Source organism: Syngnathus acus, chromosome 9 (assembly GCF_901709675.1).
Source record: "Syngnathus acus chromosome 9, fSynAcu1.2, whole genome shotgun sequence".
Lineage (NCBI taxonomy): Eukaryota > Metazoa > Chordata > Actinopteri > Syngnathiformes > Syngnathidae > Syngnathus > Syngnathus acus.
Window position 1 is genome coordinate 5,525,260 of NC_051094.1, and position 26,481 is coordinate 5,551,740.

Consider the following 26,481-nt stretch of genomic DNA (forward strand, 5'->3'; position numbering starts at 1 on the left):
TACTCCCCCGACATGTTAGCCGTCTATCAAAGCAGCGAAAATCTCGCGAGATCACAACCGAAACTCCGAGGGCGGGGAGGGGGTGGAAAAAAGTACAGTTCCAACTTTGAACTCTTCAGCTCATTGCTATTTCAAAACGTTTTGAAACTATCAAAAGAAAAGCACAAAATTAGTTTGGACTGACCTCGGATTTCCACACTTTCCGAAATTATTATACGCAGTTCCCAAAATTAGCCGTCGGAAATGGATGGATGGTTTTAATTTTTGTGGATACCCTATTTACAATACCTAAGCATTCCTTACACATTCTAAAAACACGATTCCAGATTTGGGGTAGGCACAGGATGGTATTATCATTTATTTTAATTATAAAATATATATTTTCATGAAAATTAGATGAAATATTTATTAAAAATAAATAAAAGGGTTGATATGATTTAGCATTTTGGAGAATATCACATAATGACATTAACTGTAAATGCGAGAAAACAATTCTGTTTTTAAAATGGACTTTTGCGCAATTCCCATACACTATGCATTCTTTATTCATTCATCTCATTTATGAGGGCTAAAGTTACATAAAAATATGTCCTGTAATGATAGAAGAAATATCCCCAATGATTTACTTATATATTTTCAAGAATATCTTAATAATGTTTCGAAAATATCCAGCTCAACGTGTCAAGCGTTTTCCCCAAATTTCTACAATTCCATGTCCACAATACCGGAAAAGGACTTACCAGGCTGTGACGTCTATTCCGGTTTGTGTTGCGCGCGGTAAATACGGCGAGTTGGAGTGGCGTCAAAGTTGCCGCCGTGGCGTCCCGCTGACGTTTTCTTTCCGTTCCACGATAACGTGATGGCCGCCACCGCGAAAACACCGCTGAAATCCACAAACTTACCCTGGTGAGCGAGACGCGGCGTCGCCGAGCCAAGTTAGCCAAAGTCGCAAGGCTAACGTAGCATAGCTTAGCTTCTCTTACCTTCGCAGTTCGGCAAGTCCGCTTCCGTTTTCATCCTTGCCTACTTCAACCGCTTCATTCGAGTTTTCAGTTTATATCCTGTGCACGGTAGCAGAATTACTTTAAGCTTGACATCTTCCAGTGGACTTCGGCTTCCCTCACCGCGGCCGCGGGAAACCAACACCAACAACGGATGTTTAAGTGTTTCTTGCCTGTAGTTGGCGCTACACTGCGCCCGTTTGAAAAAAGAAAATTATGTCGAAGTTTAACTGTCATTGTGCTCGCTGAAATTGTAGTTGATGAATAATTAAGTGATTTATTAACGTATTGTACAAATCCATGAATCTGGAGCCTTTCACCTGTAAATATTCTCCCATTTCTTCCTCCGTGTTTTTTTTTTTAAGCAAACACCTGCTTTTACAACAATTGACATTTTTGCTCATTTTCCAACCAAATTAGGAGCTGCGTTGTCATCGTTTTTGTATCTGCTTTTCTGTTTGAAATAACGAATGAAAGGAAAGAAATCTGTTTATGTTTTCCCCGAATGGTGGATTAAACTGGACAACATGGCTACTCCTTAGTTGCCGCCCTAATCCAAAGCAGCAATGAATCGCCACACGTATCAGGGAGTGCTGAAGAGCGCATCCTCGCACATGCACTTGTTTATTGAACCGCTTGCGCTCCAGGGTGGAAAAATACAGACCGCAGAAACTGGACGACCTGATCTCACACAAAGACATTCTCAGCACCAGTAAGTCGAAAGCCACGGGTGAGCGGCGAGATGAAAAGTGACGCGGTCAAATAACACGCAGGCATTTTTATTTTATTTTTTCCTACACGAATTTGCAGTCCAGAAGTTCATCAGCGAAGACCGACTGCCACATCTGCTGTTGTACGGGCCGCCCGGGACCGGCAAGACATCCACTATCTTGGCCTGCGCCAAGCAGCTATACAAGGGCAAGGAGTTCAACTCCATGGTTCTGGAGGTACGTCTCCTCGGCCCGTTCGGAGGCGCCGGGCTGCGTTCTGACCGAAGCTGGCGTTGCAGCTCAATGCGTCGGACGACCGAGGCATCGACGTGGTGCGAGGGCCCGTCCTGAGCTTCGCCAGCACCAGAACCATCTTCAAGTAAGACGCGGCTCGCAAGCTTTTGGGTGCGAGTGGCACGCCGGTTTCTTTCCCCGTGGCGACGAGGAATCATCTTTCATCATTCGTCCTCACTCCCAGCGCTCTCTCGAGCAGGGAGCGGGCGAGCGAGCGGCTCTTGACGGCTTCCCGTGTGCTTCCCGTGCCCGTTCAGGAAAGGGTTCAAATTGGTGATCCTGGACGAGGCCGACGCCATGACGCAGGATGCCCAGAACGCCTTGCGGCGCGGTGAGCCTCGTGCCGGCCAAAGGCGTCCCTCTCGATGAGCGCTTCTCACGTGTTGCCGTCACCCACGCCAGTAATGGAGAAGTACACGGAGAACGCCCGCTTCTGCCTGATCTGCAACTACCTGTCCAAAATCATCCCGGCGTTGCAGTCTCGCTGCACGCGCTTCCGCTTCGGACCGCTATCGCCCGAGCAGATGATCCCCAGGCTGCAGCACGTCATCCAGCAGGAGAGGTCGGTGGCCGCCGGCCCAAACACCAAAAAACACTTTGACCTCGGGAGTGAGTGGGTCATCACAGCGCACGCTGAGTTTGTGATGGCCTCCACGCGGATTGGAGGAGAGGCTCTGACGAGGCGACGTTAGCGACAAGCGCGAGTTTACGACAGCCTTCTTCTTTGTGTCCAGCGTGGACGTCACTCCGGATGGAATGAAGGCGCTGGTGGCTCTGTCGTCGGGCGACATGCGGCGATGCCTCAACATCCTGCAGGTGCCGCCCTCCGTCTTTTCCTCCCGGCGGCCATGTGATGCTTTTGCTTGACACGCCTGCCTTTGCAGAGCACGAGCATGGCATACAGCCGCATCACCGAGGACACGGCCTACGCCTGCACGGGACAGCCGCTGCGCTCCGACATCGCTAACATCCTGGACTGGTCACTCAACAAAGACTTTGGCACCGCCTATAAGCGTAAGTCCCAACGTTGACACTGGCGCATTCGGATCCGACTGGACAAACGGATCTGAGGAAGGCTGAAAAACTCTTTGGGCAGCCGGTCAAAAAGTCAATTTACAGAAAGCGCTTATGGTGGGTCACTGCCTCCCCCCCTCATTTGTCTTTTGCACGTCCACCAGAGATCCTGGAGTTGAAGACGCTGAAAGGTTTAGCGCTGCAGGACATCCTCACGCGGGTCCACCTGCTCATCCACAGAGGTACGTACATTTTGAGCCAACGCCAACTGTGAGCTGCGCTGGTTCATCCTGAGCTGCATTCCAAATGAGCGCTGTTGTTGTGTTTTCTTTTCTCGGTTTGCCAATGGTTTAAAAAGTGGACTTACCGCCCTCGGTGCGCATGAACCTCCTCATCAAGCTGGCGGACGTGGAGTAAGTGCGCGTGCGCGACGTGGCCAAAAGGCAAAGCCGGCCCGCGCTGACCCGCCGCCCGCTCTGGTTTTTAGGCACCGGCTGGCATCGGGCACCAGCGAGAAGATCCAGCTGAGCTCCATGGTGGCGGCATTCCAGGTGGCGCGCAACCTGCTGCTTAGCGAGGCCCAGTGACGCTCAATTGTGAGTGCTGCGGACGCAGTCTTTCCTCAACCAATTTCTTGACTAAACTAAACGCGGAGAAGAAAAACAAAAACACTTCATTGCAGCATCGTTTTTGGATCAAAGTTACTCATGTTTTATTCGGCAAGCATAACAACATAAAACAATTTCAAAAATAATCATTTGTTTTCCACATATGTACCCAATTTGATCTTTTTCAAATAAAACTTTTTTTGTATTACAAAAAATAGCAAGGCTTTTGACACGTTACTCTGTAAAGCTCAACTTTAATTCAAAAATGAGAAATATTACTAAATTATGACACGTTTCTCTGATGCCTTTTGTGTGCAACCATAAGAAGACAAATGTGACCAAAGTGGGAGTTTTAGTCTTTTTATGTACATGGCGGTGATGCATGACAGCCAAAACGGACCATCAAATAAATTTACGGCAGCGTTGCCTGTTAGAAGACAAATGACCCTGCTCGTCGGTTTGCATGTCTGGATGCCGTACCTCTTCGTCGTCTGGTTGCCTCATCCGCTGATCGTGATGTTGCTTCCCACCTGGAGACCTCTCATCATTTCGACTAGGAAGCCCTTGCCCTGCATCACACACGGGAGATGACCAACCGGCAAAAGCACGCCAGGCCCTGCCTTGCGACTGGGAGTTCCACGCGTTTGACACTTTGGAGAACCAGGGAAAAATATGGAACAATTATTAAACTTCCCCGAACTCCCCTGGCCTAGTACCGAGCATAGTTGTGGGTGGTTCCCCCGTAGCCCCCCTCTAGCTCCGCCAGTGGCCGAGGAAAATGCCAAAACGGGGGTCGACGTTAATATAGTTCCAAATATGACCGGGAGGTGGCAGCATTACCTTTGAAACCGCTTATTGCCTTCCCGCTTGTTGCACGAACGCGCACGCGAGTCCTGCATCTTTTCACCACACATGACACAAAGGAGTGACAGTGTGGTATGAAGACTTATTCAGATACAATGTCCTTTTAATTATGTTTTTCTAGGCGACAAATGCAACTTTGGGTTGTCCGACGCGTGCGCGCGCATTCGTGTGCGTGTGACTCACGCTCAATCGACCTGAGGCTTTGCGTTTCCCGCCGTCATCATCCAATCAGGAAGTCCGACCACAACTGAGACAGTTTCTCTCCCAAAACTGGAACAAAATCTCCATGTCTCTTTGTGTGAGTGAGTGCGTGTGCGTGTGTTTTAGCTCCTAGCACGACGATTTGCGCCCCCTCTCCCACACCACCACCACCACCACCTAAAAATAGGTGAGCAGCCGAGGGGAAGGAGGGCAACGAGCGGGGGTGTGTGCGTGATTGACACTTCCTACTGGCGGATTAGCCGCTAGCTCATGCTAGCGCAAAGTCACTTGGGAGTCTTTCAATCGACGACGTCACTGCACTCGGTCGGAGGCGGCGGCAACTTCGTAGCTGTCGACTCTGCTTCGGATGAGTCGCATCACGTTTGGATGATTGGTCAGCACGCAGCTTGCCTTCCAGTCGGCTGACAGACGACTGCCGTGGCTGTGGCCGCGGTTCGCTCGGGTTAGGTCACCTGCTCCGCGTCCACGGCCGCTTTCTTGGGACAAGGATGCGTCGCTCGCTCGGTGGTCTTCGCCGGTGCCGCTGGTGAGTTCGACACACGGGCGGAATGTGACAGCAGGTGGGGAGGAGGATTTCGTCAGTGTTACGCAATGTGGGTCAGCGTGACAAGTGCGTGGACTACCGTGGAAGGTTTTACTATCAACGCCGCCGCTGCCCCCCCCCCCACCCCATTCAAATTTTTGCCTTTGATCTAAATTATCCCTATTTTGTGCGTTTATTAATTCCAGTAAATTTATTTTTTACCATTTATCTACCATTCAATCGAATTTGTCGACTGACGCGCTGCGTTCAAAGTAAACACGATTGTTGTAAAAAGCTAGAAAATGACGTCAACCCCCCCACCCCCATGGCTCACGCACGCGCCAACAGACGCTTCGCCGTCTGTCGCTCGTGCAAGCGTATAAGACCGTGCGCGCGCGCGATCCCGTTGCTTTTGTCCTGGTGGATGTTGAAAAATGCGCGCCCGTGAGGATTCGTTATACGTCGGACGTCACCCGATTTACGTTAACTCGTCGTACCAAGAAAACACCTTTTGCCGCCATTCTCGTGCACTCATTGTGTCAAGGCCCAAGTGTTGGGAAAATGTGAATTTGTGTTTTTCATATTTGTGCTCTTCACTGAGTGCAGTTTACACAGGTTGATGTTTTTAGTTAACACCGTTTTTCGGTTATTGTTCGTGTCAGCTGCTCGGTCATCTGTTTGGAAAACGATTGGATGTTTGGGGAATGCGAATCCATGTTCCTCATCCAGCTGAGCGACGTTACGTCACAGTTTGTCAGTCGTTCTGCTCATTATTGAGTAGTCGTGGCGTCACTGTCCTAAGGAGCACGAAGGATCGGTCTGCATGCCTGCGGGCCGGGCCGTCTCTTGTATGGCGTGTACATAATTTAGAGCGCCGGCATGCATTTGAAGACAAGGACGAGATGACTCGGTGGCCGTTTCCTCTTTGGGCTTTCCTCTGGCTTCTGCTTTTTTCCACTTGGGCGACCCAGATGACCCCCCCCCCCCCCCCCCCCCAATAAAATTGCTTCCTCACGCCCGTAATACCTTCCTACTTTTTACGCAGAGAGCCGGTGGAGGTAGCACATCTACTCGGTTGTTCAGATCGGCTCGGGTTCCTAACACGTTTGATGACGTCACGCTTTTTTTTCTTTTTTTTTTTTTTTACTGGAGTCGCGCCTCCTCAGTTCACAGTTGACCTCATTTTTCCTACCGCGCTGTCAGTAGCTGTTGCTAAAGATAATCCGCAATGTTAAGTCGTACGAGTCCAGTCTGCTTGGCGGGTTAGCGCTAATTAGCATACTTTTAGCCACTGGCGGCCAGCGTGGTCGTTGTTTTAGTGTCCCGGGTTGGCTCTAAGAATGTGTTGAGGGCTGGCGGATTTACCAACCAACATCAAGTGTTTTGGAAATACCGTTTTCTTCCATGTATAATGCGCCCCCATGTATAATACGCACCCTAAAAATGGCATGTTGATGCTGGAAAAAAGCCTGTACCCATGTATAATACGCACCCAAATTTTGACTCCTGCTTAAGTCCGTAAACGTAAAATTATTTCAGAAAAAAGATCATCTTTGGGAACAACCGGATGTTATTCTGCCGGTCAGTATCACTGCGCATGCGCTAGCAAACTCAATAGCGAAGAAATGTTTCGGATTTGTGTAGGGTACATTGTGACAGCAAACGAGCAGGTGATCGAGCAAGCGTCTGATACGAGAGCATTGTGTTCGTATGGAGCGTGTTTGAAGTGAACAACAGAGAAGAAAGCACATCTGTAATGGCGGCCTCAGTATGATATCCGGATTAAAAAAAATAATAATAAATTGTACCCATGTATAATGCGCACCCCAGATTTTAGGACAATAAATTAGTTACATTTCGCGCATTATACATGGGAAAAAAACAGTAATATGAAGATATTTTATGGCTATACTGTCGTAGCTCTATGTAACGTAGCTAGCAGCACGCTAAGAAAAAAACTAACCAATGGATGGATTACTACAACATACTAGTGGACAGTCAGATGGACTGAGCAATGAAGAAATAAACAACCGATGAACTCTTGTTGGCACTAGATGTAACCGACTAACTAGGATAAGGACAGATGGAGCGACTCATGAACAAGGTTAGAAAAGAACTAAGTCAATAGCAGACGGACTGGTCGACTGTCCGGCTAACTGACTGAAAAGTCAGCCGGCAAGTGGACGGACAGATGGATGGACTGACTGACTAATTGACTACCCACTAACCTGACTGGCGCTAACTGAGGCTTGCTGACTAACTTGGTGATGAGCAAATGGACCACCAAGTGCCTAAATAAGGAAGAGTGAGGAAGCTGAGGAGGAGGAAGCCAAGGGTCCCAGAGGTTCCTGCCAGTGTCGGTTTGCGTTTGAAATGATTCACGGGCACGCTCTTTATTTTTTATACATCTAGACCACGTGTGTGTGTGAGTGCATGCATGCGTGCGCATGTGCACAGGCAGATATTTTTATCCTGCTCATAGTTTAATCTGCAGCCACACTCTCATCAAGCCCCCAAAAAATAGTCCATTCCGAGATGTGCTTTGAAATTCTAAGTGCGGAGTCTTTTTTTGATTCTTCCTTGTTCCAGGAGTAAGAAAGATCTCGTCTGCGAGGAGCATTGGCGTCAAATCTGCTTCGGCTTTTAAGTGAGGGCAGAAGGAGCGACCAAAGGCACATCTGGCGACCGCTCCATTCACACTCAGGTAGACTATGCAACACAACGTACCCGCTTGGTGGTGTGTGAAGCAAAAATGCTAACTCCCTTGGTGTTCTTCCGTAGTGCTTGATTCTCACGAGGGTCGCGTGAGCCTATATTGGCTGATCACTCCCGTCATGATCGCATGCCTTCGGTTCACTTGAATCTATCGTGAAAATAAGGGCAGCGATCGTGTCAATAAGGCCCCAATTGCTTTGTACTTGCGCCATTTTGTTCAACATTTATTTTGGCTGTAATTGCACAATTGGCCGGCCACTAGATGGTGGCACAGTAGAGGGAGAATGGAAAGCAAGTAGTATTGGCCGCCTCTGGTGTCCCGCTTTTGACGGACGGCGGCTCAAAGTGGCCGCATCTTCGGCCGGGATTCCTTTGTGATCAATGTTGAAAGCTGAGTTGAGAAGTAAAAGAAGAGACATCCAAATGGCTCATTGAAAGGGTTCATTGTGAAGGTTGACTTTCATCTTTGGTTGAAAATGTCTTAATGCTGACCTTAACCCTAACCCTTGCTCTGTATTCGGTATCGGCGCTTCTTGAATGTCTTTTTGATTGAGGACACACCTGGCAATCCCGCCCGTGGCGAAGGGAAGGGCTTTCAGCTTGGTGACCTTTTGGTTTTTGCTCGGCAGCCTTTGGCGGTGCGGCTGGCCAATGCCAGGCCGGCGGCTGGCGTCGACGAGAGCAGCGCCCCCTAGCCATGCCGTCGTCGGCGCGCAAAGGGGCGCCCAAGGACCCCGAGCTGGCCCAGCTCTTCTTCAAAGACGACCCCGAGGACGTCTTCTGCGACCTGCACGAGATCGGACATGGCAGCTTCGGGGCCGTCTACTTTGTAAGTCAAGACTTTTAGGACGCGAAGAAAAAAGCGAGCCCTATCGGGTCTTGGAAAAAGTCCCAAGGGCCCAAGCCTGACGTGGAAGTTGTTGTCATCGGCCATTTTTTAGGCCGATGCTTGAGACTACTCCCTGCGACGTTAGCAACGTTAGCGTCGTTGCCCAAGTCAGACAAAGATTTTTTTGGGCACCAGAATGAATGTGTCTGCTCTGCTCTCATTGTCTTGTCATTTTCGTTCAGGCCCGCAACTCGTATTCCAACGAGGTGGTGGCCATCAAGAAGATGTCCTACCACGGCAAGCAGACCACTGAAGTAAGACACGCACACACGCACGCACACACGGCGATACGCTCCCAAGAAAAAGTCAGCATTGCGCAAGCTCCGAGCGTGAATTTCTCGGGCAGAAGTGGCAGGACATCATCAAGGAGGTGAAATTTCTGGGCCAGCTGCGCCACCCCAACACCATCGAGTACAAAGGTTGCTACCTGAGAGACAACACCGCCTGGGTGAGTATTTCCTTCCGTGACGTGTCCGGACGGCGCCCCCTGCCGTTTGCTCGGTGGTTCAAAAGCCTGAGCTCATCTTTCTTGTGCGTTTGAAAAGCTGGTGATGGAGTACTGCCTGGGATCAGCTTCGGATTTACTCGAGGGTACGTTTGCTCCCCGGAGGATCTTCTGCATTCAAATTTGTGTACGAGAAGGTTGTCATTTTTTTTTTTCTTTGCTCGGGTCTATCAAAGTTCACAAGAAGCCACTGCAAGAGACGGAAATTGCCGCCATCTCCCACGGTGCCTTGCTGGGACTGGCTTACTTGCATTGCCACGACATGATTCACAGGTGAGCATCGTAAGTCCGTCTCGTCAACAGCGAGCAGAAGCCAGCGGGGTGACCTCGAGCGACCTCGAGCGACCTCGGCACGATAAAACGCAAGGGCGGAATGGGTACGCCGTCTGGAGCCAGAGGGGGGTAAAAACAGCCAAAATATTTGAAGGAAAAAGGGACAGTTTTGAGGGATTTTAAATCAAATGCTTTGAATACATTGAAAAAGCAGAAACCCTGTCAAATGGAAAACACATCCCTCCAAATTCAGACCACGTTCTTTTATTTTCCTGGGGGAAAAAAAAAAAAGAGCAAAAAGGTATTTTTTTTATTGAACGTAAGATGCAATGTCCTTGTTTTATTTAAAGCCTTTTTGTTCAGCTGCAAAGCTCAATGTTGTTTTGTCAACACTGGTATTTTTGTGCCTCTTCAGAGACGTGAAGGCGGGGAACATCCTGCTGACGGAGCTAGGCCAGGTCAAGCTGGCCGACTTTGGCTCCGCCTCCATCGCCTCACCCGCCAACTCCTTTGTGGGGACGCCTTACTGGTGAGACTTTGAATGAGGGCTCCTAGTTGGGCTTTCACTTTTCATTTTGGCCGGGCCTCATTGTTTGTATTATTCATGCTTAGTTTGTGTTCTCCCCGGGCCACTGCAAAAACACGCGTGGACGTGGAAAGGCCATTGGAGACATTTGCTTGCGGCATGAGGGAAACCTTTGGTGTGCGTAATGGCGTGTTTGTTGTGCGTGTGGTCAGGATGGCCCCCGAAGTGATCCTGGCCATGGACGAGGGCCAGTACGAAGGAAAAGTGGACATCTGGTCCCTGGGGATCACCTGCATCGAATTAGGTAGCTGTGCCAAGCCAAAGGTGACTTGGGTCCGTGGGGCCTTTGACTGACTTTTGTCTGGCGTGTGTGCTTCCAGCCGAGCGCAAGCCGCCGCTGTTCAACATGAACGCCATGAGTGCCTTATATCACATCGCGCAGAACGACTCGCCCACCTTGCAAGCCAACGAGTGGTAAGGCGCCAGCGTGCTCCCCCTACACTAGCCTAGCCTAGCCCAGCCCAACATGCCAGGCAACACGTGACACCACCGCACAATACGCACACTGCAATACGACGAGGTTGGAACTATGCCTTTGTCATTAGTCCATTTGTTTTTAAAATGCAGCTTCTTTGAAAAATGAAATTCGTCTTTGGAGCAGATGTGCTCGTTTTCAATCAATTGAATTGAATTGGAAACATATGATTGGAGTAAATGCACAAGTCCAACAGGGCTTCCATCTGTGCAGGTCTGACCTTTTCCGAAGCTTTGTGGACTACTGCCTTCTGAAAATTCCTCAGGAGCGACCCTCGTCGGGGGAGCTGCTGCGAGTGAGTGGCCGCCGCAACGCCGGTATTTGAAGCCGATTTCCAAACTGCCCGCGTTGGAAATGTTTTTGTTCGAATAAAGTCCATTTGATATCAAAGCGCCACCAGCGAACGAGGACTCTTGTTTGATTTTCTGTGCGTCTCACAAAGCGCCCTCTTAAAAGCATTTTTCTCGTCCCAGCATGACTTTGTGCGACGGGAGCGGTCGCCGAGGATCCTGCTGGACCTGATCCAGAGGACCAAAGATGCTGTGCGCGAGTTGGACCACCTGCAGTACCGCAAGATGAAGAAGATCCTCTACCAGGAGAAGCACAACGGGCCCATGGGGGAGAGCCAGGAGGACGAGGAGGTGGGACCAGACACATTCAGACGGCCGTGCGCAGAAGTAACTTTGTGGACGTGACATGGCAGGACAGCGAGGCGGCCAGTCGCGAGATGAACAGCCTGGGCAGCGACCACTCGGTAGCCAGCACGTCGGTCAGCACGGGCAGCCCGAGCGGCAGCGTCAACAGCCTGCAGGAGCATCTGGACGACATGAGCCTGATGATGCATCCGCACGACTACGGGGGCACCCTGGAGTCCCCAGCGCCTGCTGACGAGGTATTACCGCCACAACGGGCTGCCCGGACTATCAGCTGGGACGGGTTGCAGGGACTGCTCAGTGGATAAGCCAAAAGTCAGCGTGCTGGCTTGCTGAAGGGAAAATAAACAAACGTGTGTGTGTGTGTGTTTTTCAGGAGCAGCATTGCAAATGGGATGACAGCATGCACCCAAAGAGCAGCCAGGCCCAAAGCTACAAGAACCAGGCCCGCTTTGCCACCATCAAGTCAGCATCTTTGGTGAGCTCCCTCCCCCCCCGCCTGACTCATGGAAAGCCAGAACATCTGCGGCCGCAGCTTTGAGTGAGTTTTGCGCCTCAGCGGGCTGCGCGGGCTGCGACTCGATGGACTTGTGAGCTGCTGTGTATACGCTCACTCCAAGCGAGTCACTTGGCTGCGTTCTCGTCTGCTCGCGTGGCTCCATGTCACATGCGGACAGGGCTGAATGAAAAACACGGCCAATGTCTCCAAGCCAGCTGGTTATCTGGCGACGCATCGTTTGCTATTTGGCAAAGATTTGACGGACGGCTGCATTCCATAAGCAGCGACGGCAATACCAAACAGGCTGCGTGAGATGTTTGGTGGGCATGGTCATGTCAATTGCATCTACCCACATGCATGTCTTTAGCTCTCAGCGATTTTCTTGCAGCCACTGGCAGCAGGAGCAGCCTAAATGAGCTGCGTGGTGGGCATTCTCCTTCCACTTCTTTTCTTTCTCGCTAGGTCTCTCGCTCGTCTGTTGTCATGGAAACAAGTGGTAGCCAGTTGTAGTAAGTCGTCTGGCTTTCACGTGGGCTCTTGCAACTCGCTGTCAACCGCTGGGCGCGTGCGTGCGTGACAGAGAGGGAGAGAGAGACCGAGCGCGTTTGTGTGCAAGTGTTTGCAGTGTGTGAGTTTGCTGACATGAGCGTGCCCCGGTGTCCTTGACAAATGTTTAGAACGGACACGCACGCGCTCGCACGTCAGCTCATTTGCTCCTGTGTGCCAGCGTGCTGGCTCGGTGTTCGATGACATCATCTTTTTCCCGCGGCCCCGGGCAGGGAGACAAAGAGTTCGGCCGTGGGCAGATTGTGAAGCCGCACTCGTCGTCGATGCCGGTTCAGGCGATGGTCCTCCGGCGGGATTTTTGCGCGCCCTCCGTGGGTAGGAGGCGAAGGTTGCGAGAGTGGGGGAGGCGCAGAGGTTATTATGGGTTAAAGCAAAGCTCGCTTGTCAAACGAGGAAGCGACGAAGCCGGCTGTCATTTGCAAACGCACAAGTTCGCAGGCATCCTGCGTGCCCCACCCCCCACTTCTTGCTCTTGCAGTTGAGCCGACCGCCACTTCTTAAAATGACAACGTTGTCTTCTACTCGTCCAGTGCGCCAGTCAATAGTCTCCTTGTCACCAAATTAAGTCATTTGGAGCGAGAGTGTGCGTCCTTGGCCAAATTTGATCAAAACGGTGCCTTTGCAATTTCATTCTTTTAGCACTCAATCCATCTGTTGCTGGCAATTCCCCTCACGAACGTGCCACCACCTAACCCGCCCCCCTCCAAGGTCCGGTCAATGAGGTATTCATGTGAGCCACCTGCTGCCCGCCCGCCGCTCAAAGAGCCGCTCTGTGTCGGCCTTGGCCTTTGGGTTTGCATCCAACCGTGGAGGAGGGGGGTTCCTTTCGGACACCCAAGCTCCTGCAGACGCGCTGGGGCCAGACGATGACACCCGGGCCAGCGTCCCGGATGCCGCCGCGCTCGGCCGCGCTCGCTGCCATGTTGTGTCCGAGGCGTTTGGCCGGGAACTACCGGAAGATGGACACGCAGCGACCCTTCTGCCTTCAGGTTGGTCCACTTGACGATCCTTGGCGAGCGTGACCCGCAGTGATTGAATTGTTCCGACGTCAAAGGTCGGGCTTTTGAATGGCGTGAGGAATCTGGGAGGTGGAGTCAAAGATGGAAAAGGTGCAGATTGGAATGATTTGAATCGGTCAAGAAGCGGGTAAAAGAGGTCAATTGTTGAAAATATTTGCATTTGTGAGTCTTGGCATGTAAAGCGTGAAAAACAAAATTAGTGCACAGAACTGCTGAGCTGAAAAAACTCAATGTTGCACTGTTTTGTGTGCTTCTTTGCCCAATCTTTTGAGATTGAGATCTGTTGAGAAATGTGGAAGCGGCGGAATTTCAAGACAATACAATATGGTGAGCCTAAAAGCAGACCGACCGTACTTGCCTCGGTAGTTGTGGGAAAACAAAACGTTCTTGCTCTTGCTGTTTTGGTTCTGGTGGAGAGGCCGCCTGTTGGATTGTAGCCCCTACTGTCGCTGCGTGGTGGGGGTTGCTTAGGGTTAAGGCTTCACAACAGCGTTTGGTCCAATCCTGCTGAAGTGGCAGAACAGCAACATTCTGGCTTGCGTCTGAGTCAAATGTTGCGCTCTCGGCTCTCAGGTGACCAAGCAGATCCACGAGCGCGAGCAGGAGGGCGAGCTGCGCGATCAGATGTCGGGCTACAAGCGCATGCGGAGACAACACCAGAAGCAGCTGATAGCTCTGGAGAACAAACTCAAGGCCGAGATGGACGAGCATCGCCTCAGGCTGCATAAGGAGGTCGAGACGCAGGCCAACAACGCCTACGCCGAGTTGGAGAAGCTGGCTAAGCGGCAGGCCGTGCACGCCGACAAGGAGGTGAGCGGCGGTGGGAGTGGGGCTTGGGAACAGGGGAACAAATACGCACGCAAACACGTGTCAACGGGAAAAACTCTACGCAGGAAAGGCAAAGTGTCTCGAGGTACATGACGAGCTAGCAAACACAAGCCGCGTGCGCACAGGGGCAGGACAAGCTAGCAAACAGTAGCTGCGTGCGCGCAGGCGCAAGACGAGCTAGCAAACACTAGCTAACGTGTCATCGTGCTCTCCGGCGCAGGCCAAGGTGGCTCTGGCCGAGGAGAAGAAGTTCCAGCAGCAGATGGCGGCGCAGCAGAAAAAGGAGCTCAGCACATTTCTGGACACACAGAGGAAACAATACAAGCTCTGCAAAGAGAAGATCAAGGAGGTAAGAAAGCTGCCACCGCCACATGTCGCACTTTCACACGACATGGGTTGTATGTGGACAAAATGGATGTCTCTCGGAAGACTTTACAAAAGCGAGCCACCGTTTTGGCCTTCACAACACATCCACATTTGTCCTTCAAGACACAATTGTTCATTTGAGGACGTCCAAGACACAAAAGCGTCTTTGATGCTGGCCGAGCACCGAGGTGGAGTTCCTTGGTGACTGAACGCTGTTTTTGCCAGCTTCTTTTCCGCTCGGCCATGAGTTTGCATAACGCGCGACGCAACTTTGTGGCCGTTGTCACTTGCACCACCTTGCTTGTGGGTCACTTTTCAACTGCTGAGGAACGCTGTTATATTTTTTTCCTTTCAAATTGGACAATCTTCTGTTTTCAAAACGTGTGAAAGCACGCCGCGGCCTTTGAGACTTGCCAGACGTCAAAGACAGCGAGCGACGGTTGACCATGTGGTTGTTTGGCGCGGCAGGAGATGAGCGAGGACGCCAGCACGCCCAAGAAGGAGAAGCAGGAGCGTCTGTCCAAGCACAAGGAGAACATGCAGCACTCGCAGGCCGAGGAAGAAGCCGAGCTGCTGGCCCGACAGCGCCTGCGCCTGGAGCGCCACGCCCGTGCCTTCAAGCGCAACGCTATGCTCGCCCGCCACCGCCTGGAGCAGGAGCACATACGGGAGGTGCAAGGTTTTGCCCCCACCCCCACCCCACCCTTGCCGCCGTTGGGTAAAAGGCGCCGTTTGGGATTTGCAGGAGCTGAATAAGAAGGAGAGCCAGAAGGAGCTGGAGCACGCCACGCTGATCCGCCACGACGAGTCCACGCGGGAGCTGGAAGGCCGGCAGCTGCGCTGCCTCCAGAAGCTGCGCGAGGACCTGATCCGGCTGCAGCACCAGACTGAGCTGGACAACCAGATGGAGTACAACGGCCGGCGGCAGAGGGAGCTCCGCCGCAAGCATGTCATGCAGCTGCGGCAGCAGCCCAAGAACATCAAGGTGGGTGCCGCTTCTGGTTTCTTTCCTGTCGCCCGAGCTCTTTTGGGTGGGCCTCACCGATTTAAAGCCAAAGACTGGCTCCACGCAAATGTGGCTTTTCTCGTACTCCTCCCGGATGAAAGGTGGCTTCCTGGTTGCTCCGTTGTGTTGACCTTTGATTTGCATAGCCCCGCCCTTTAGGCTCGTCTTGATGAGGGTTGAATGGTGACTTGTTGTGCTGCGGGTGCCCGCGTGCAGTCGCTGGAGCTGGCCATCAAGAAGCAGTTCCAGGACACGTGCAAGGTGCAGAGCAAGCAGTACAAGGCGCTGCGCCACCACCAGACGGAGGTGACGCCCAAGGGCGAGCACAAGGCCGTGCTCAAGGCCCTCAAGGACGAGCACACGCGCAAGCTGGCCATCCTCGCCCAGCGCTACGAGCACAGCATCAACTGCATGATGGCCTCGCAGGCGGTGCGTACCTGCACGTCACCTCGAAACCAAGCAAGCACCCTGAGCGAGCACCCCGAGCGAGCACCCTGAGCAAACACCCCAAGCGAGCGAGCGAGCACGCACCCCGAGCGAGCACCCTGAGCGAGCACCCTTTCACATTGACAGCGCCGACAAAGCGCCAACACGCGCTCTAGGCTCCTACTTTGGCAGGGCTCCGAGGTCAAAGCAGATTTGGCCACAATTTGCTTAGAGAGAGCCACGGTCAGCTCGGCACAGATCGGTGAAGACGGACGGACGGGCTGCTGTCAAATGCCAGTGAAAGGATATGGCTCGCCCGCTCCTCCAAAGAGCAGCCTATATTCAAATATTACACGCTTGACTTTGGTGGCCCGCCGATGTGTGGATCTTTACTTCTTGCTTCCTTTCCCCGAATTGTGTTTCCTCCCCCGTGCACGTCCGTCCGTCTGTCCGTCCCTTTGGGAGACCTGACGCTGGGATCTTGTCTCACGCTTGCGCTCAGCTGCGGCTGGACGAGTCCCAGGAGGCAGAGTGCCAGGCGCTCCAGCAGCAGCTGCAGCAGGAGCTGGAGCTGCTCAACGCCTACCAGAGCAAGATCAAGACCCGGACGGACGCACAGCACCAGCGCGAGCGACACAAGCTGCAGCAGAAAGTGTCACTACGACGCGCCCACCTCGAGCAAAAGGTATCACGTCACGGGGCTTCGTTTTTGTGGCTCTTTGTTCTGATGTGTGTACGCACTTGTGAATTTGTCTGCGACCTCATGGCGATGACGTCATGCGTGCAGACAACAAAGGAGGCGGGTGGGCGGCCGGATAGCGTTGTAGCGTCGCCTGTCGCCCTCTGCTGGACGCGCGTGGACGTGGCGCACCAACACCATGACGTCATACTTGCGCCCTCGACTCGCGGGCGTGTACGTGTTATGCGCGTTCTACTGTCCCGTGCGTGATTTGTCACGAACGCACACGGGGACTAAGGAATGTAATGACTATTTTTTTTTTTTGGGTGGGGGGGGCTAAAAGTAAAATGACAGTAATCCCCCCCACCACCTTTTGTTTCTCTTGTATTGCTTTCACTGACAAGTCGTCGCTAAAGCGCTATTTTAAATGTACAATTTAAACACTCGTTTTCGCTACTCCTTTTTGAAAGAGACGCTCTTCAAGTACGATCACTCACGGTTTTTGTCGCTAATTAAGCCGACAAGTTGACAATGTGGTTGGCAAAGCGAGTGCAGTCTTGGGTCACTCACCAGAACGTCTTTGAAAACTGCGCGCGCACACGCACGCAAGCGCAAAGCCACAGCTGTTACAAAGACAACGAGAGGATGGCGACCCCAAGTGGAGAAAAATAACAGCTGCCTTGGCTTGTTGAACAAATAATTGATGGGAGGATGGCTAGAATAAAATGTGAAACGTATCTTGATTCTGCGACGTCAAATAAAACAGCCATTGTGGTGGTGTTGTTGTTGCGGTCAGATGGAGGACGAGTTGCTGTCTGTGCAGAAGGATCGCACGGAGCGCGTCAAGCATCTGCTCGAGCGCGAGGAGCGCGAGCTAGACGCCTTTGACGCGGAGAGCGCGCGCCTGGGCTTCGCCAACTTGGCCGCCGCGCTCGACTGGGCCAAAGACGACTACAGATGAGGCGCCTTTGACCGCGCCCCCTCCCTTCCCTCCACTTCCCCCCCACCACCGCCTCCTCTGCTCCTGCCACGCGAGCGAGCGCCACTCGGAGCCTTCGCTCCGCTCAGGCGACCGAGAACAAGAGGAGACGACAAAGAATAACCGTCATCGTAAGGTGAGGTTACGATTCTAGCAAAAAAGCGCTCGCTGACACACGTGAGCGCCGACTTTGTACCGAAAGATTTGCAGAGAGCTTTGACTTATTTTCATATTTCTATTTTAACTGCGATTTCACAGGCTAAAAAACCCCCCAAATGTTTTCCCTCCTCCCATAAAGTGTTCCAATTTTATTTGTTTCGACCACGATGAGGATAATTGCAAGCACTTTAATCCTGGCAACAAGCACGGAAGCATCGACAAGCTTTCCTTTCAATTTATTTATCAAGTGCACGCGCGGCTTCTTGTCGTCGTTGATGGGGTCGGGGTTTGGCTCGCCTTGCGTCATGAACTCAAGCACAATTCAACCACCAAAACGGTTTCATTTCACCCCACACTACAATTGTTAAATTACTTTACTTGATTAAACCAAAACGCCCCCGCCCCCCTCCATGAAATTGTAAATTCCTGCCAACTGTTCATGTCTTTCTTGAAACATGTTCACTGTTCTAGGTGAAAAATGAAAATGTTAACGTTGAAAAAAGTAAAACAATACAGTACTAACGTGTGCCCAGGTTTTTGATGTCTAAATGTTGTCTTCTGGTCATCAAGTTGTTACACAAAATTAAAAACCTATGCACATTAACTTTTAGAAATGATTCAGATTGTGAAATGTCCAAAAATACTGATGTGGGTCAAATGAAAATTGTTTGTGATTGTAGGACTGTTGATGTTCAATCCCAATTTTCTCCAGGAGTTCCCACGATTCCGCTCATACTTTGGACGCATGTGATTCTATTTATCACGACGATTCAAATTATTGAACAAAGACCTTGCTTTCTTTCTGACGGACAGTGACCTGTCCGTCCATCTGCTACAGCGCCAATGTACTGCAGAGCGCGAGAACCCGATACCTTAAAATAAGGGCGGTATTGGCCAATTTGGCCTGATATCGGTACTCCCCCAGCTCTCGTTAAAAAAAAAAAAAAAAAGAGCTCAAGTGTATTTCCCATTTAAATAACCTAACCTAAATGTGATGGCAAACAGACAAAGTGATTGACTGTAAAGCAGCTTTATTGAGTCAACCCGTTGATGTGCACTAGGTGGCGCACGATTCGTTGTTGTTGGCTTGAGTGCGGAGGAGGCCTACTTTCCTGCCAGTTGCTGGTAGAGTTTGGGCACGTAGTCGTCCCACTCGGCCTGGTAGCAGGTGGCGGCCACGGGCGCGTCCAGTCCGTATTTGCGGCGGAAAGCGCCCACGCTGAACTTGCCGCGCCCGTCGCCCGAGCGGTTAGTGAGGACGCGCTCGGTGCACGACAGCGCCCCCGGCTGGCTGTACACCAGCCACACGTAGCGGTGGAGACCTGCGCACGGGCAATGCCGTCACTCGCTTGCACAACCTAATTCTAAAATGATTATTAGTGCTACCTGTTCCCTCAGGAGGGCCGGAACCAACGTAGTCGGACAAGACAACACCGGAGGACAGGTCGTTTCCTTTCATGTTGACCACTAGGTAGTGATGCCACTCCCTGAAAAACACAAGTTCCCCTTCACTTGTTTCCACACCATCAACACATTGCAATTTGTCAGTTAAATTATACTTTTATTTGGAATCAAACATGAAAAGGTGACCCCCCCACCCCCGGAATTTATCAAGAACGTTACAAATAAAAAAATAAAGAAAAAACTGACAATTTTATTCACATGAAAATTGGGAGCAAAAACTTCCATTAAAAAAAAATTAAACGTAAAAGAAATTTAAACATATTTGAATCTGCAAAAATTACAAGTGGAAAGTTGGGAAAAGTTCAAATACTAAAATGTCTATTAAAATAGCAGGAAAATGTCAAAACAAGAAAAAGTGGCAACAAAATAGAATAAATGTTGAACACACTGGCAAACGTGTGCTTTTTTGTTAAAACTGAAACTTTAAAAAAAGGTAAAAAAGAATATACAAAACAAAAACTATGCCACATAGAGTTGGTGATAAATCTGAGTTATAAATATGACAACTGGTGATTTTTTTTCTAAGCTAAATGTATTTGTCAATGTTAAGAGTTAGTGGAAAAGGCCTGACCTGAATTTGGGTTTTTCCCTGCTGGGGGCGTCCGGGTCGGTTAGGACTAAAGTGTAAAGTTTGTTGAGGTCGCATCCCTCCCACTCGATGGTCGTAGGCCGGTTCTGGACCTAAGGGGGCGGGACATTTTAATTGGGAAAGTAAACACCCCCACCCCCCCCCCCCCCCCCCCCTTGAAAAATGGAAAAACATTTGATACCAACCAGGCCAGGCCATGCAAGCTATGCTAATGTAGCTCACCTGCGTGGGCGTGAGCACTTTGCCCAGCTCGTCGATCTCCACGGAGCCGTACTTGACCGTCAGAGGCCGGCCGGGCTTCTCCTCCACCTCGTGGAGCTGCAGCGGGCCGCCCCACTGGTTCACATCCACAGGCATGTTGTCTGGACGGAGCGGCTAACCAACTGGATCGCAATTCGCTGCTTCTGCTGGGTTTCGACGAGGCTATGGCACGTTCAAGGACCAGCGCTCAAGATGAAATTCTAAAGCAAAGCTACTGCAACACACGTCACCACGTGCTTTTTTCACTTTGGATTAGATTTCAAACATCACCATTACCTATTTTCATTCGTGGTCTCCCATCAATCTACACTTATTATCGGGGAATTTCCCTGTAAAACAAGAGGTCTTCGGGAGTCGCACTACATTTGAACACCACAAACACGACTCTTGGCACAAAATGGCCACTGGGGGCAATAAAGATGACCGCTGCTTTGTGAGTCGTCATATAAAGTGGCACTTTTAAACCCTCATTTTAAATGTGTCGCCACTTCTGGACAATGGGAAATGCGGGTGACAACCGTTAAGAAGCACAGGTCTACAAGTAATTTATACAAATGATAAATACTAAAATGTTTATACAAATGATAAATACTAAAATGTTTATACAAATGAGACGTGGCCAAAGTGCTGGTCGATTAGAAGGCGACCTCCAGCTCCAGCCAATGAAATTAGGAGCATCACGAGCGTCTAATTTAATTGGCTGGGCTCGCTCCTCCGTGTCCCGCCTACACAAATTCCTCTATGCCTCTGATTGGACGACGTCCGTGACGGCATCACGTCGCCTGTGTGTGCGAGTTTGATCAAATTGGCGGGGGAATGAGCCGTGCTTGAAAATATCAACTCGCGCTCCTTTTTTTCCCCTTCCGCTTCTTGAGTTTAATGATATTGCCAAGTTCCTCAAGTGCTCTTAGAACAAGACGGCACTTTAGCCATGAATGCAAATGATCCCAACGGCGACGTGGAGGAGCTTGGGGACAATCTGAACGGCGACATGGAGGAGCTTGGGGACAAGCTGGACAAGTAAGTCAACGTGAGCTCGCCGGCTAACTGTCGTGTACGACAACGGAAGTGATGGAGGACATGGGGCTAGCTAGTCGCTGTTGGACAGTAGAATTAACACGATCCCAAATGATGGCACGCAGTGGCTTTAGCGACCCCTTACGGGACAAAAACTATCAAAAAGAAGAAGAAGAAACCAATAACATAGCCAAGTTCCCTGTGTCTATTTTGGGCATGGGCGTGTGAAGCTCCATGAAGCATTGAGATTTACACAGATTAGGTGCTCCAGTTAAAACAACATGAGGAGCCTGTGGCAGCTCAAGAAAGCTTGACCCGGTTGTGAGGTGATGGGGTCGCGGGGTATCTCGAGACCGGGGCCAGTGTCTGGACTGTAACAGTTGAAAATGAACTAACACTCCATAAATTGTTCATGGACATTGCAAGGAGGCATTTGGAGCTAATAAAATGCAGGAAATCATCCAAGGGAGCGATGGGAAATTAATTTCAGATCACATTTATTGTCATCGCAACAAGTGCAATGAAAATAATTGTGCAGTTTGACATTTTTGAAGGGAGTTTGTCAACTACCGCTGTGTCTGACTGTGTTGGTGTCCTCTCAGGTTTTTGTCCTTGGACGAGGAGGACAACATGGAAGTCTATCACAGGTAACAAAGCATCCTATTTTCCCAAGCAGTGATATATCTATGTGTCCCAATGACTGTAAATTGAGTGACAGTAAAGAAAAACAGGAACACCACGAAATGAAGAGCATGAGTCGTATGTCAAATGAAGGAGCCTTCGACAGCATTTTTTGCGCCCCCTGTCTGGCTGCCACCCGCCCACGATGGACGGGTGACCCGGCAGTTGAGAATCACCGCACTGGAGTACAAACACGAATGACTCGGATTCACGAGCGCAGCTCAATTCTTGACTTTTCCGTGTTTATAGCCCACTGCGATACTCGTACCAATTGAAAACAAAAAAAAACACAACAAAAAATGACGGCCGTGAATGTTCTTTTGGACAGCGGGTCTTGGAAGAGGCGCGCTTGAATGCTCTATTGGGCTGTTTGTATGCAGCGGGTCAAAATGCTGCGTAAACATCTCCTCTCCACTAGAGGCCACCGAGCTCCGTTGCGCGAAAGGAGCTCTATGCTAGCGCCGGTCGAGTCTTTATGACAACATAGGCGGATGAGGTTGCTACTCCGAGTCAGGACTGTCGATGTTTGAGTGGCGGCCGAGCGGAAGCTTTGGTGCGGTTGATCCTCCCGCTCTTTGATGATGTCACATGTTAGCGATGTCACTAGTTCATGATGTCACGTGCGGGCGAGCGCTTCAGAGTGGCTGGGCTGACTTGTCTTTGCTCGCAGACACATCCAAGACGGCAAAAATGCGGCCCGACGGGGAGAGTTGAGCAAAGCTCTGGAGCACTTCAAGATGGCCTTCAACATTCACCACACGGACAAGCTGCAGAAGCGGATCTGGAAACTGGAGGAGGTTTTGGCGCAGAGTTTCCAGGACGACGACGACGAGTACGTGGACGTCAAGAAGAGCGGCCTGAAGATGTACAAGGAGCTCTACGACAAGCTGTACGACTACCAGAGGAGCGGCGTGGCCTTCATGTACAGCCTCTACAGGGACGGGCGCAAAGGTGGCATTCTCGCCGACGACATGGGCCTGGGCAAAACCGTCCAGGTCATTTCCTTCCTCTCGGCCATGTATGACAACGATCTGATCAAGCACACCATGCTGGTCATGCCCACCTCGCTCATCACTAACTGGACCAAGGAGTTCAACAAGTGGACCCCCGGCATGCGGGTCAAAGAGTTTCACGGTGTCAGCAAGGCCGAGCGGACCAGGAACCTGGAGAAGATCCAGAGGAGGAGCGGTGTGATCATCACCACCTACACCATGCTCATGAACAACTGGCAGCAGCTGTCGTTCTACCAGGGCCGAGAGTTCAAGTGGGACTACATGATACTAGACGAGGCCCACAAGATCAAGACCAGCACCACCAAAACGGCCAAGTGCGCCACCGCCATCCAGTCTAAAAACAGAGTGCTCCTCACCGGCACGCCCGTCCAAAACAATCTGCGAGAGTTGTGGGCGCTCTTTGACTTTGCCTGTCAGGGAACTCTGCTGGGCACGCTCAAAACCTTCAAGATGCAGTACGAGAACCCCATCACTCGTGCCCGGGAGAAGGACGCCACTCCGGGAGAGAAGGTCCTCGGGTCCCGAATGTCGGAGAACCTCATGGCCATCATACGACCTTACTTCCTGCGCCGGACCAAGGCCGAAGTGCAGAAGAGCAAAGGCACGTCGGATGCTGCCGGTCACTCTGCGAGCACCGAGGAGCTCGGGGGTCGAAAGGTCTCTGGGGCCAGCGGGCCCACCCTCACCAGGAAGAATGACCTGATTGTATGGACGTACCTCAGCAGCATCCAGGAAAACATCTACTGGAAGTTCATTTCCCTGGAACACATCAAGGAGCTGCTCATGACTTCTAGGTCGCCTCTGGCGGAGCTGACCATTCTCAAGAAGCTGTGTGACCACCCGCGGCTTCTCTCCGCCCGGGCCACAGCCAGCTTGGGTCTCGGGGAGGCTCAGCAGAGCAACTACCACGATGACAGCGGCAGTCAGAGCATCGGCAACGTTCCCGACGAAACTTTGATCGCCGAGTCCGGCAAACTGGCCTTCCTGCTTACTCTCCTCAAGCATCTGCGGACCCGTGGCCACCGCACGCTGGTCTTCGCCCACTACAGGATGGTGCTGGACATCCTCCAGCGCATCCTGAGGAACCAGGGCTTCAAAGTCCTGCGCCTGGACGGCACCGTCACGCAGGTGGCCGAGCGTGAGCGACTCATCACCCTTTTCCAGACGGACAGCAGCTACGCCGTCTTCCTTCTCACCACCCAGGTCGGCGGCGTCGGCATCACCCTGACGGCAGCTGACAGGGTGGTCATCTACGATCCCAGCTGGAACCCGGCGACCGACGCCCAGGCGGTGGACAGGGTGTACCGCATCGGCCAGACCAAGGACGTGGTCATTTACCGACTCATCACCTGCGGCACGGTGGAGGAGAAGATCTACAGGCGGCAGGTTTTCAAGGACTCGCTGATCCGCCAGACCACTGGCGACAAGAAGAACCCTTTCCGCTATTTCAGCAAGCAGGAGCTGCGGGAGCTCTTCAGCCTGGAGGACACCAGGTCCTCCTCCACGCAGCTGCTGCTCCAGTCTCTGCACGCCAAACACCGAAGTAGTGACCCCGACTTGGACGTGCACCTGGCCCTCCTCCACACCATGGACATGTTCGGACTCTCCGATCATGACCTCATGTTTTGCCTCAACGTGGACCTCGACGAGGCCCCGCAGGACCGCGAAGAGCAACAGTACATCGAAGGGCGGGTCCAGAAGGCCCACGAGCTGGTGAAGGCCGAGTCAAACTTGCACATGCAGTTTGCCACCATTTTGGAGTCCAGCGCCGAGCCCCCGTGGGGGCGAAAGTCGACAAGTGAGCGTGAGGACCTGCTAAAGGATAAGAAACTGAGCAAGCCCAGATCCAGTGTCACATGCTCGCCGCGCCGCAACAACACGTCGGGCCCGGACCGATCCAGCGACGCCAAGGAGGGCGGCGGCCTTTGGGGTCGCAGCAGCTCGGTCCATCTCGCTGACGAAGAAAGCCCCCCGCCGAGGAACCCAGACAACTTCGGAGAGCACGTCCAGAAGAGTCTGGAAGAGAGCCTTGGGGCCGACAGACAAGTTGCTCCCACGCACGTCAGTCTCAACGAAGGCAACAGACTCTCCGCCCTGCAGTCGTCCATGTCCAGCTTGAGAGTGGACTGCTGGAGCAGAGTCAGCGACAGCGGCTCCGAGCTGATGGAAGGAAACTTCAATCTACAGCTGGAGGAGAGCGAGATCTCCTACCAGGATGAGGAGAAGAAGCTTCAGTCACAACTCCGGCTGGACGAAGAAGACATCCTGTACCAGGATGAGGAGAGAAAGCTCCTGTCGCCAATTCAGCTGGATGAGGAGCCCGATGTCCTGTACCAGGATGATGACGACGACGAGGAGGAGGAGGAGGAGGAAGAGGAGGAGGAGGAGAAGCTGTTGTCGCAGCTTCAGATATCGGGAACCTTCGACGTGGGCAAGTCCTTGACGGAGAGGCAGCTCGGACTCAGCATCCAATCCCGCGTCTCCGAGATGGACGAGTCTATCGCCGCGGCGACCAAGAAGAAGAAGATAGTGCCCTTCATTTATGACAGCGAAGAGGAAGAGGTGGAGGAGGTGCAGGTTAAGGTTGCCCCATCGTCCTCCAAGGCCTCCGCTGCGTTCAACAGCTTCCCACCACATGGTTCGTCCACGCCAAAGTCCTCACCGCCCATCAGCTCGAGAAAAAGCATCCGGGGAAACGTGTCAGTGGCGTCTCGCCGCTCCCTCGAAGTCCACCGGAATAAGATTTCGGCGAGGTCTTCTGACGAGGAGGAGGATGAGGAGGATGCCACCACAAAGACCCCAAACTCGCATGAAGATGTCGAAGAAGTGGAAGAAGTAGAAGAGGACGAGGAGGACGAAGAGGAGGAGGAGGAGGATTTGCAGGAGGATCCCCCTAGCGGCATCCTGGAAGAGTCGACCAGCGAGCCCGAACTGACGTCCTCCGAGAGGTTGGAGCAGTGCGCCGCCAAAGCGACGGTGGGCTGCGTCGATGCCTACGAGTCGCTGGTGAGGCGAGGCCGCGAGTCGTACACACAGGGCCGCCTTGGGGAGGCTCTGGATTTGTTCCTCAAGGCTATCGACATCAGGCCCGGAGACCCGGAAATCCAGTCCTTGACCATCCAGCTGTACCGACAGCTCAGTCGCTCGTAACACGAACGCGCCCAAAAACTCTGATCAAATGTTCAATACATTTTTGCTGTTTTGGTTGCTGTCAAAGCCGCCCAGCACTGGCTGCTACTGCCCGTCTTGCGCAACTGATGAGGAAAAATAAAAGCCTTTTCTATGGTTCAAACTGTAGCTGGGTTGTCATTGTTGTTGTTGGAAATGGTCTCGGCTGCTATTATGCGGCTCCCGCAGACTCGTGGATTTTCAAGATATAAACACAGCTTGGTGGTTTATCCCTTCTCCAGACAATGCGGGATTAAAAAAAAAAAACTTTTTTTCGATTCATAATGTCTGACAATTCTATGCAAATGTTCAGTCTTTGCTTTGGACCCTGTCACTCGTGTACAGTGGTGTCAGGGTGCTCTGGCCTTCCTGTGTGGAGTTTGCGCGTTCTCCTCGTACCTGTGTACGTTCTTCTCGTGCCTGTGTGG

At 51.8% G+C, this 26,481-nt stretch overlaps 4 protein-coding genes and 1 long non-coding RNA gene across 11 annotated transcripts; 3 read left to right on the plus strand and 2 right to left on the minus strand.

Moving 5' to 3' along the window:
* The first annotated feature begins 607 nt into the window (after nt 1-607).
* Nucleotides 608-3,844, plus strand: rfc5 (replication factor C (activator 1) 5). Of its 2 annotated transcripts, none has more exons than XM_037258180.1 (11): nt 608-906; nt 1,649-1,713; nt 1,812-1,948; nt 2,011-2,090; nt 2,263-2,336; nt 2,408-2,567; nt 2,740-2,821; nt 2,890-3,019; nt 3,184-3,261; nt 3,378-3,432; nt 3,507-3,844. In XM_037258180.1, the coding sequence occupies exons 1-11, from the start codon at nt 860-862 to the stop codon at nt 3,604-3,606; spliced, it is 1,008 nt and encodes a 335-aa protein (XP_037114075.1). In that variant the 5' UTR covers nt 608-859; the 3' UTR covers nt 3,607-3,844. The 2 variants fall into 2 exon arrangements, with proteins under 2 accessions (XP_037114075.1, XP_037114076.1); XM_037258181.1 differs by having other exon boundaries at nt 798-906; nt 1,544-1,713.
* On the minus strand, nt 3,706-4,818 carry LOC119126797. Its single transcript, XR_005098704.1, has 2 exons — nt 4,686-4,818; nt 3,706-4,277 (listed from the first exon to the last, which is right to left on the minus strand). It is a non-coding gene; the product is annotated as an uncharacterized LOC119126797 (long non-coding RNA).
* A 140-nt stretch (nt 4,819-4,958) lies between these two features.
* taok3a (TAO kinase 3a) lies at nt 4,959-18,395 on the plus strand. 6 transcript variants are annotated; one of them, XM_037258121.1, is made up of 21 exons: nt 4,959-5,239; nt 7,826-7,940; nt 8,581-8,780; nt 9,023-9,094; nt 9,187-9,288; nt 9,386-9,431; nt 9,522-9,618; nt 10,034-10,147; nt 10,357-10,448; nt 10,525-10,618; nt 10,893-10,974; nt 11,153-11,320; nt 11,383-11,571; nt 11,709-11,810; nt 13,991-14,227; nt 14,466-14,594; nt 15,080-15,283; nt 15,357-15,596; nt 15,834-16,046; nt 16,546-16,728; nt 16,831-17,007. In XM_037258121.1, the coding sequence occupies exons 3-21, from the start codon at nt 8,649-8,651 to the stop codon at nt 16,990-16,992; spliced, it is 2,658 nt and encodes an 885-aa protein (XP_037114016.1). In that variant the 5' UTR covers nt 4,959-5,239; nt 7,826-7,940; nt 8,581-8,648; the 3' UTR covers nt 16,993-17,007. The 6 variants fall into 6 exon arrangements, with proteins under 6 accessions (XP_037114016.1, XP_037114017.1, XP_037114019.1 ...); XM_037258122.1 differs by lacking the exon at nt 16,831-17,007 and adding an exon at nt 17,519-18,382 and having other exon boundaries at nt 4,964-5,239; nt 11,715-11,810; XM_037258120.1 differs by lacking the exon at nt 16,831-17,007 and adding an exon at nt 17,519-18,382 and having other exon boundaries at nt 4,966-5,239.
* Nucleotides 18,396-18,874: 479 nt separating this feature from the next.
* Nucleotides 18,875-20,592, minus strand: pebp1 (phosphatidylethanolamine binding protein 1). Its single transcript, XM_037258203.1, has 4 exons — nt 20,136-20,592; nt 19,896-20,005; nt 19,247-19,347; nt 18,875-19,182 (listed from the first exon to the last, which is right to left on the minus strand). The coding sequence occupies exons 1-4, from the start codon at nt 20,268-20,270 to the stop codon at nt 18,965-18,967; spliced, it is 564 nt and encodes a 187-aa protein (XP_037114098.1). The 5' UTR covers nt 20,271-20,592; the 3' UTR covers nt 18,875-18,964.
* Nucleotides 20,585-26,173, plus strand: ercc6l (excision repair cross-complementation group 6-like). Its single transcript, XM_037258213.1, has 3 exons — nt 20,585-21,194; nt 21,794-21,838; nt 22,543-26,173. The coding sequence occupies exons 1-3, from the start codon at nt 21,106-21,108 to the stop codon at nt 26,033-26,035; spliced, it is 3,627 nt and encodes a 1,208-aa protein (XP_037114108.1). The 5' UTR covers nt 20,585-21,105; the 3' UTR covers nt 26,036-26,173.
* Nucleotides 26,174-26,481: the final 308 nt, after the last annotated feature.

Bases quoted from the DNA above. Each gene is read 5' to 3' on its own strand.
- pebp1 (XM_037258203.1), bottom strand. From the start codon at position 20,270: ATGCCTGTGGATGTGAACCAGTGGGGCGGCCCGCTGCAGCTCCACGAG. The intron at 19,348-19,895 runs GTCAGGCCTTTT...TGTGTTTTTCAG, and splicing joins AGGGAAAAACCCAAATTCAG to GGAGTGGCATCACTACCTAG. The intron at 19,183-19,246 runs GTAGCACTAATA...GCCCGTGCGCAG, and splicing joins CGGCCCTCCTGAGGGAACAG to GTCTCCACCGCTACGTGTGG.
- rfc5 (XM_037258180.1), top strand. From the start codon at position 860: ATGGCCGCCACCGCGAAAACACCGCTGAAATCCACAAACTTACCCTG. The intron at 907-1,648 runs GTGAGCGAGACG...CTTGCGCTCCAG, and splicing joins AAATCCACAAACTTACCCTG to GGTGGAAAAATACAGACCGC. The intron at 2,337-2,407 runs GTGAGCCTCGTG...CACCCACGCCAG, and splicing joins CCAGAACGCCTTGCGGCGCG to TAATGGAGAAGTACACGGAG.
- taok3a (XM_037258120.1), top strand. From the start codon at position 8,649: ATGCCGTCGTCGGCGCGCAAAGGGGCGCCCAAGGACCCCGAGCTGGCC. The intron at 9,095-9,186 runs GTAAGACACGCA...TTTCTCGGGCAG, and splicing joins ACGGCAAGCAGACCACTGAA to AAGTGGCAGGACATCATCAA. The intron at 9,432-9,521 runs GTACGTTTGCTC...GGTCTATCAAAG, and splicing joins AGCTTCGGATTTACTCGAGG to TTCACAAGAAGCCACTGCAA.
- ercc6l (XM_037258213.1), top strand. From the start codon at position 21,106: ATGAATGCAAATGATCCCAACGGCGACGTGGAGGAGCTTGGGGACAAT. The intron at 21,195-21,793 runs GTAAGTCAACGT...GTGTCCTCTCAG, and splicing joins CTTGGGGACAAGCTGGACAA to GTTTTTGTCCTTGGACGAGG. The intron at 21,839-22,542 runs GTAACAAAGCAT...CTTTGCTCGCAG, and splicing joins AACATGGAAGTCTATCACAG to ACACATCCAAGACGGCAAAA.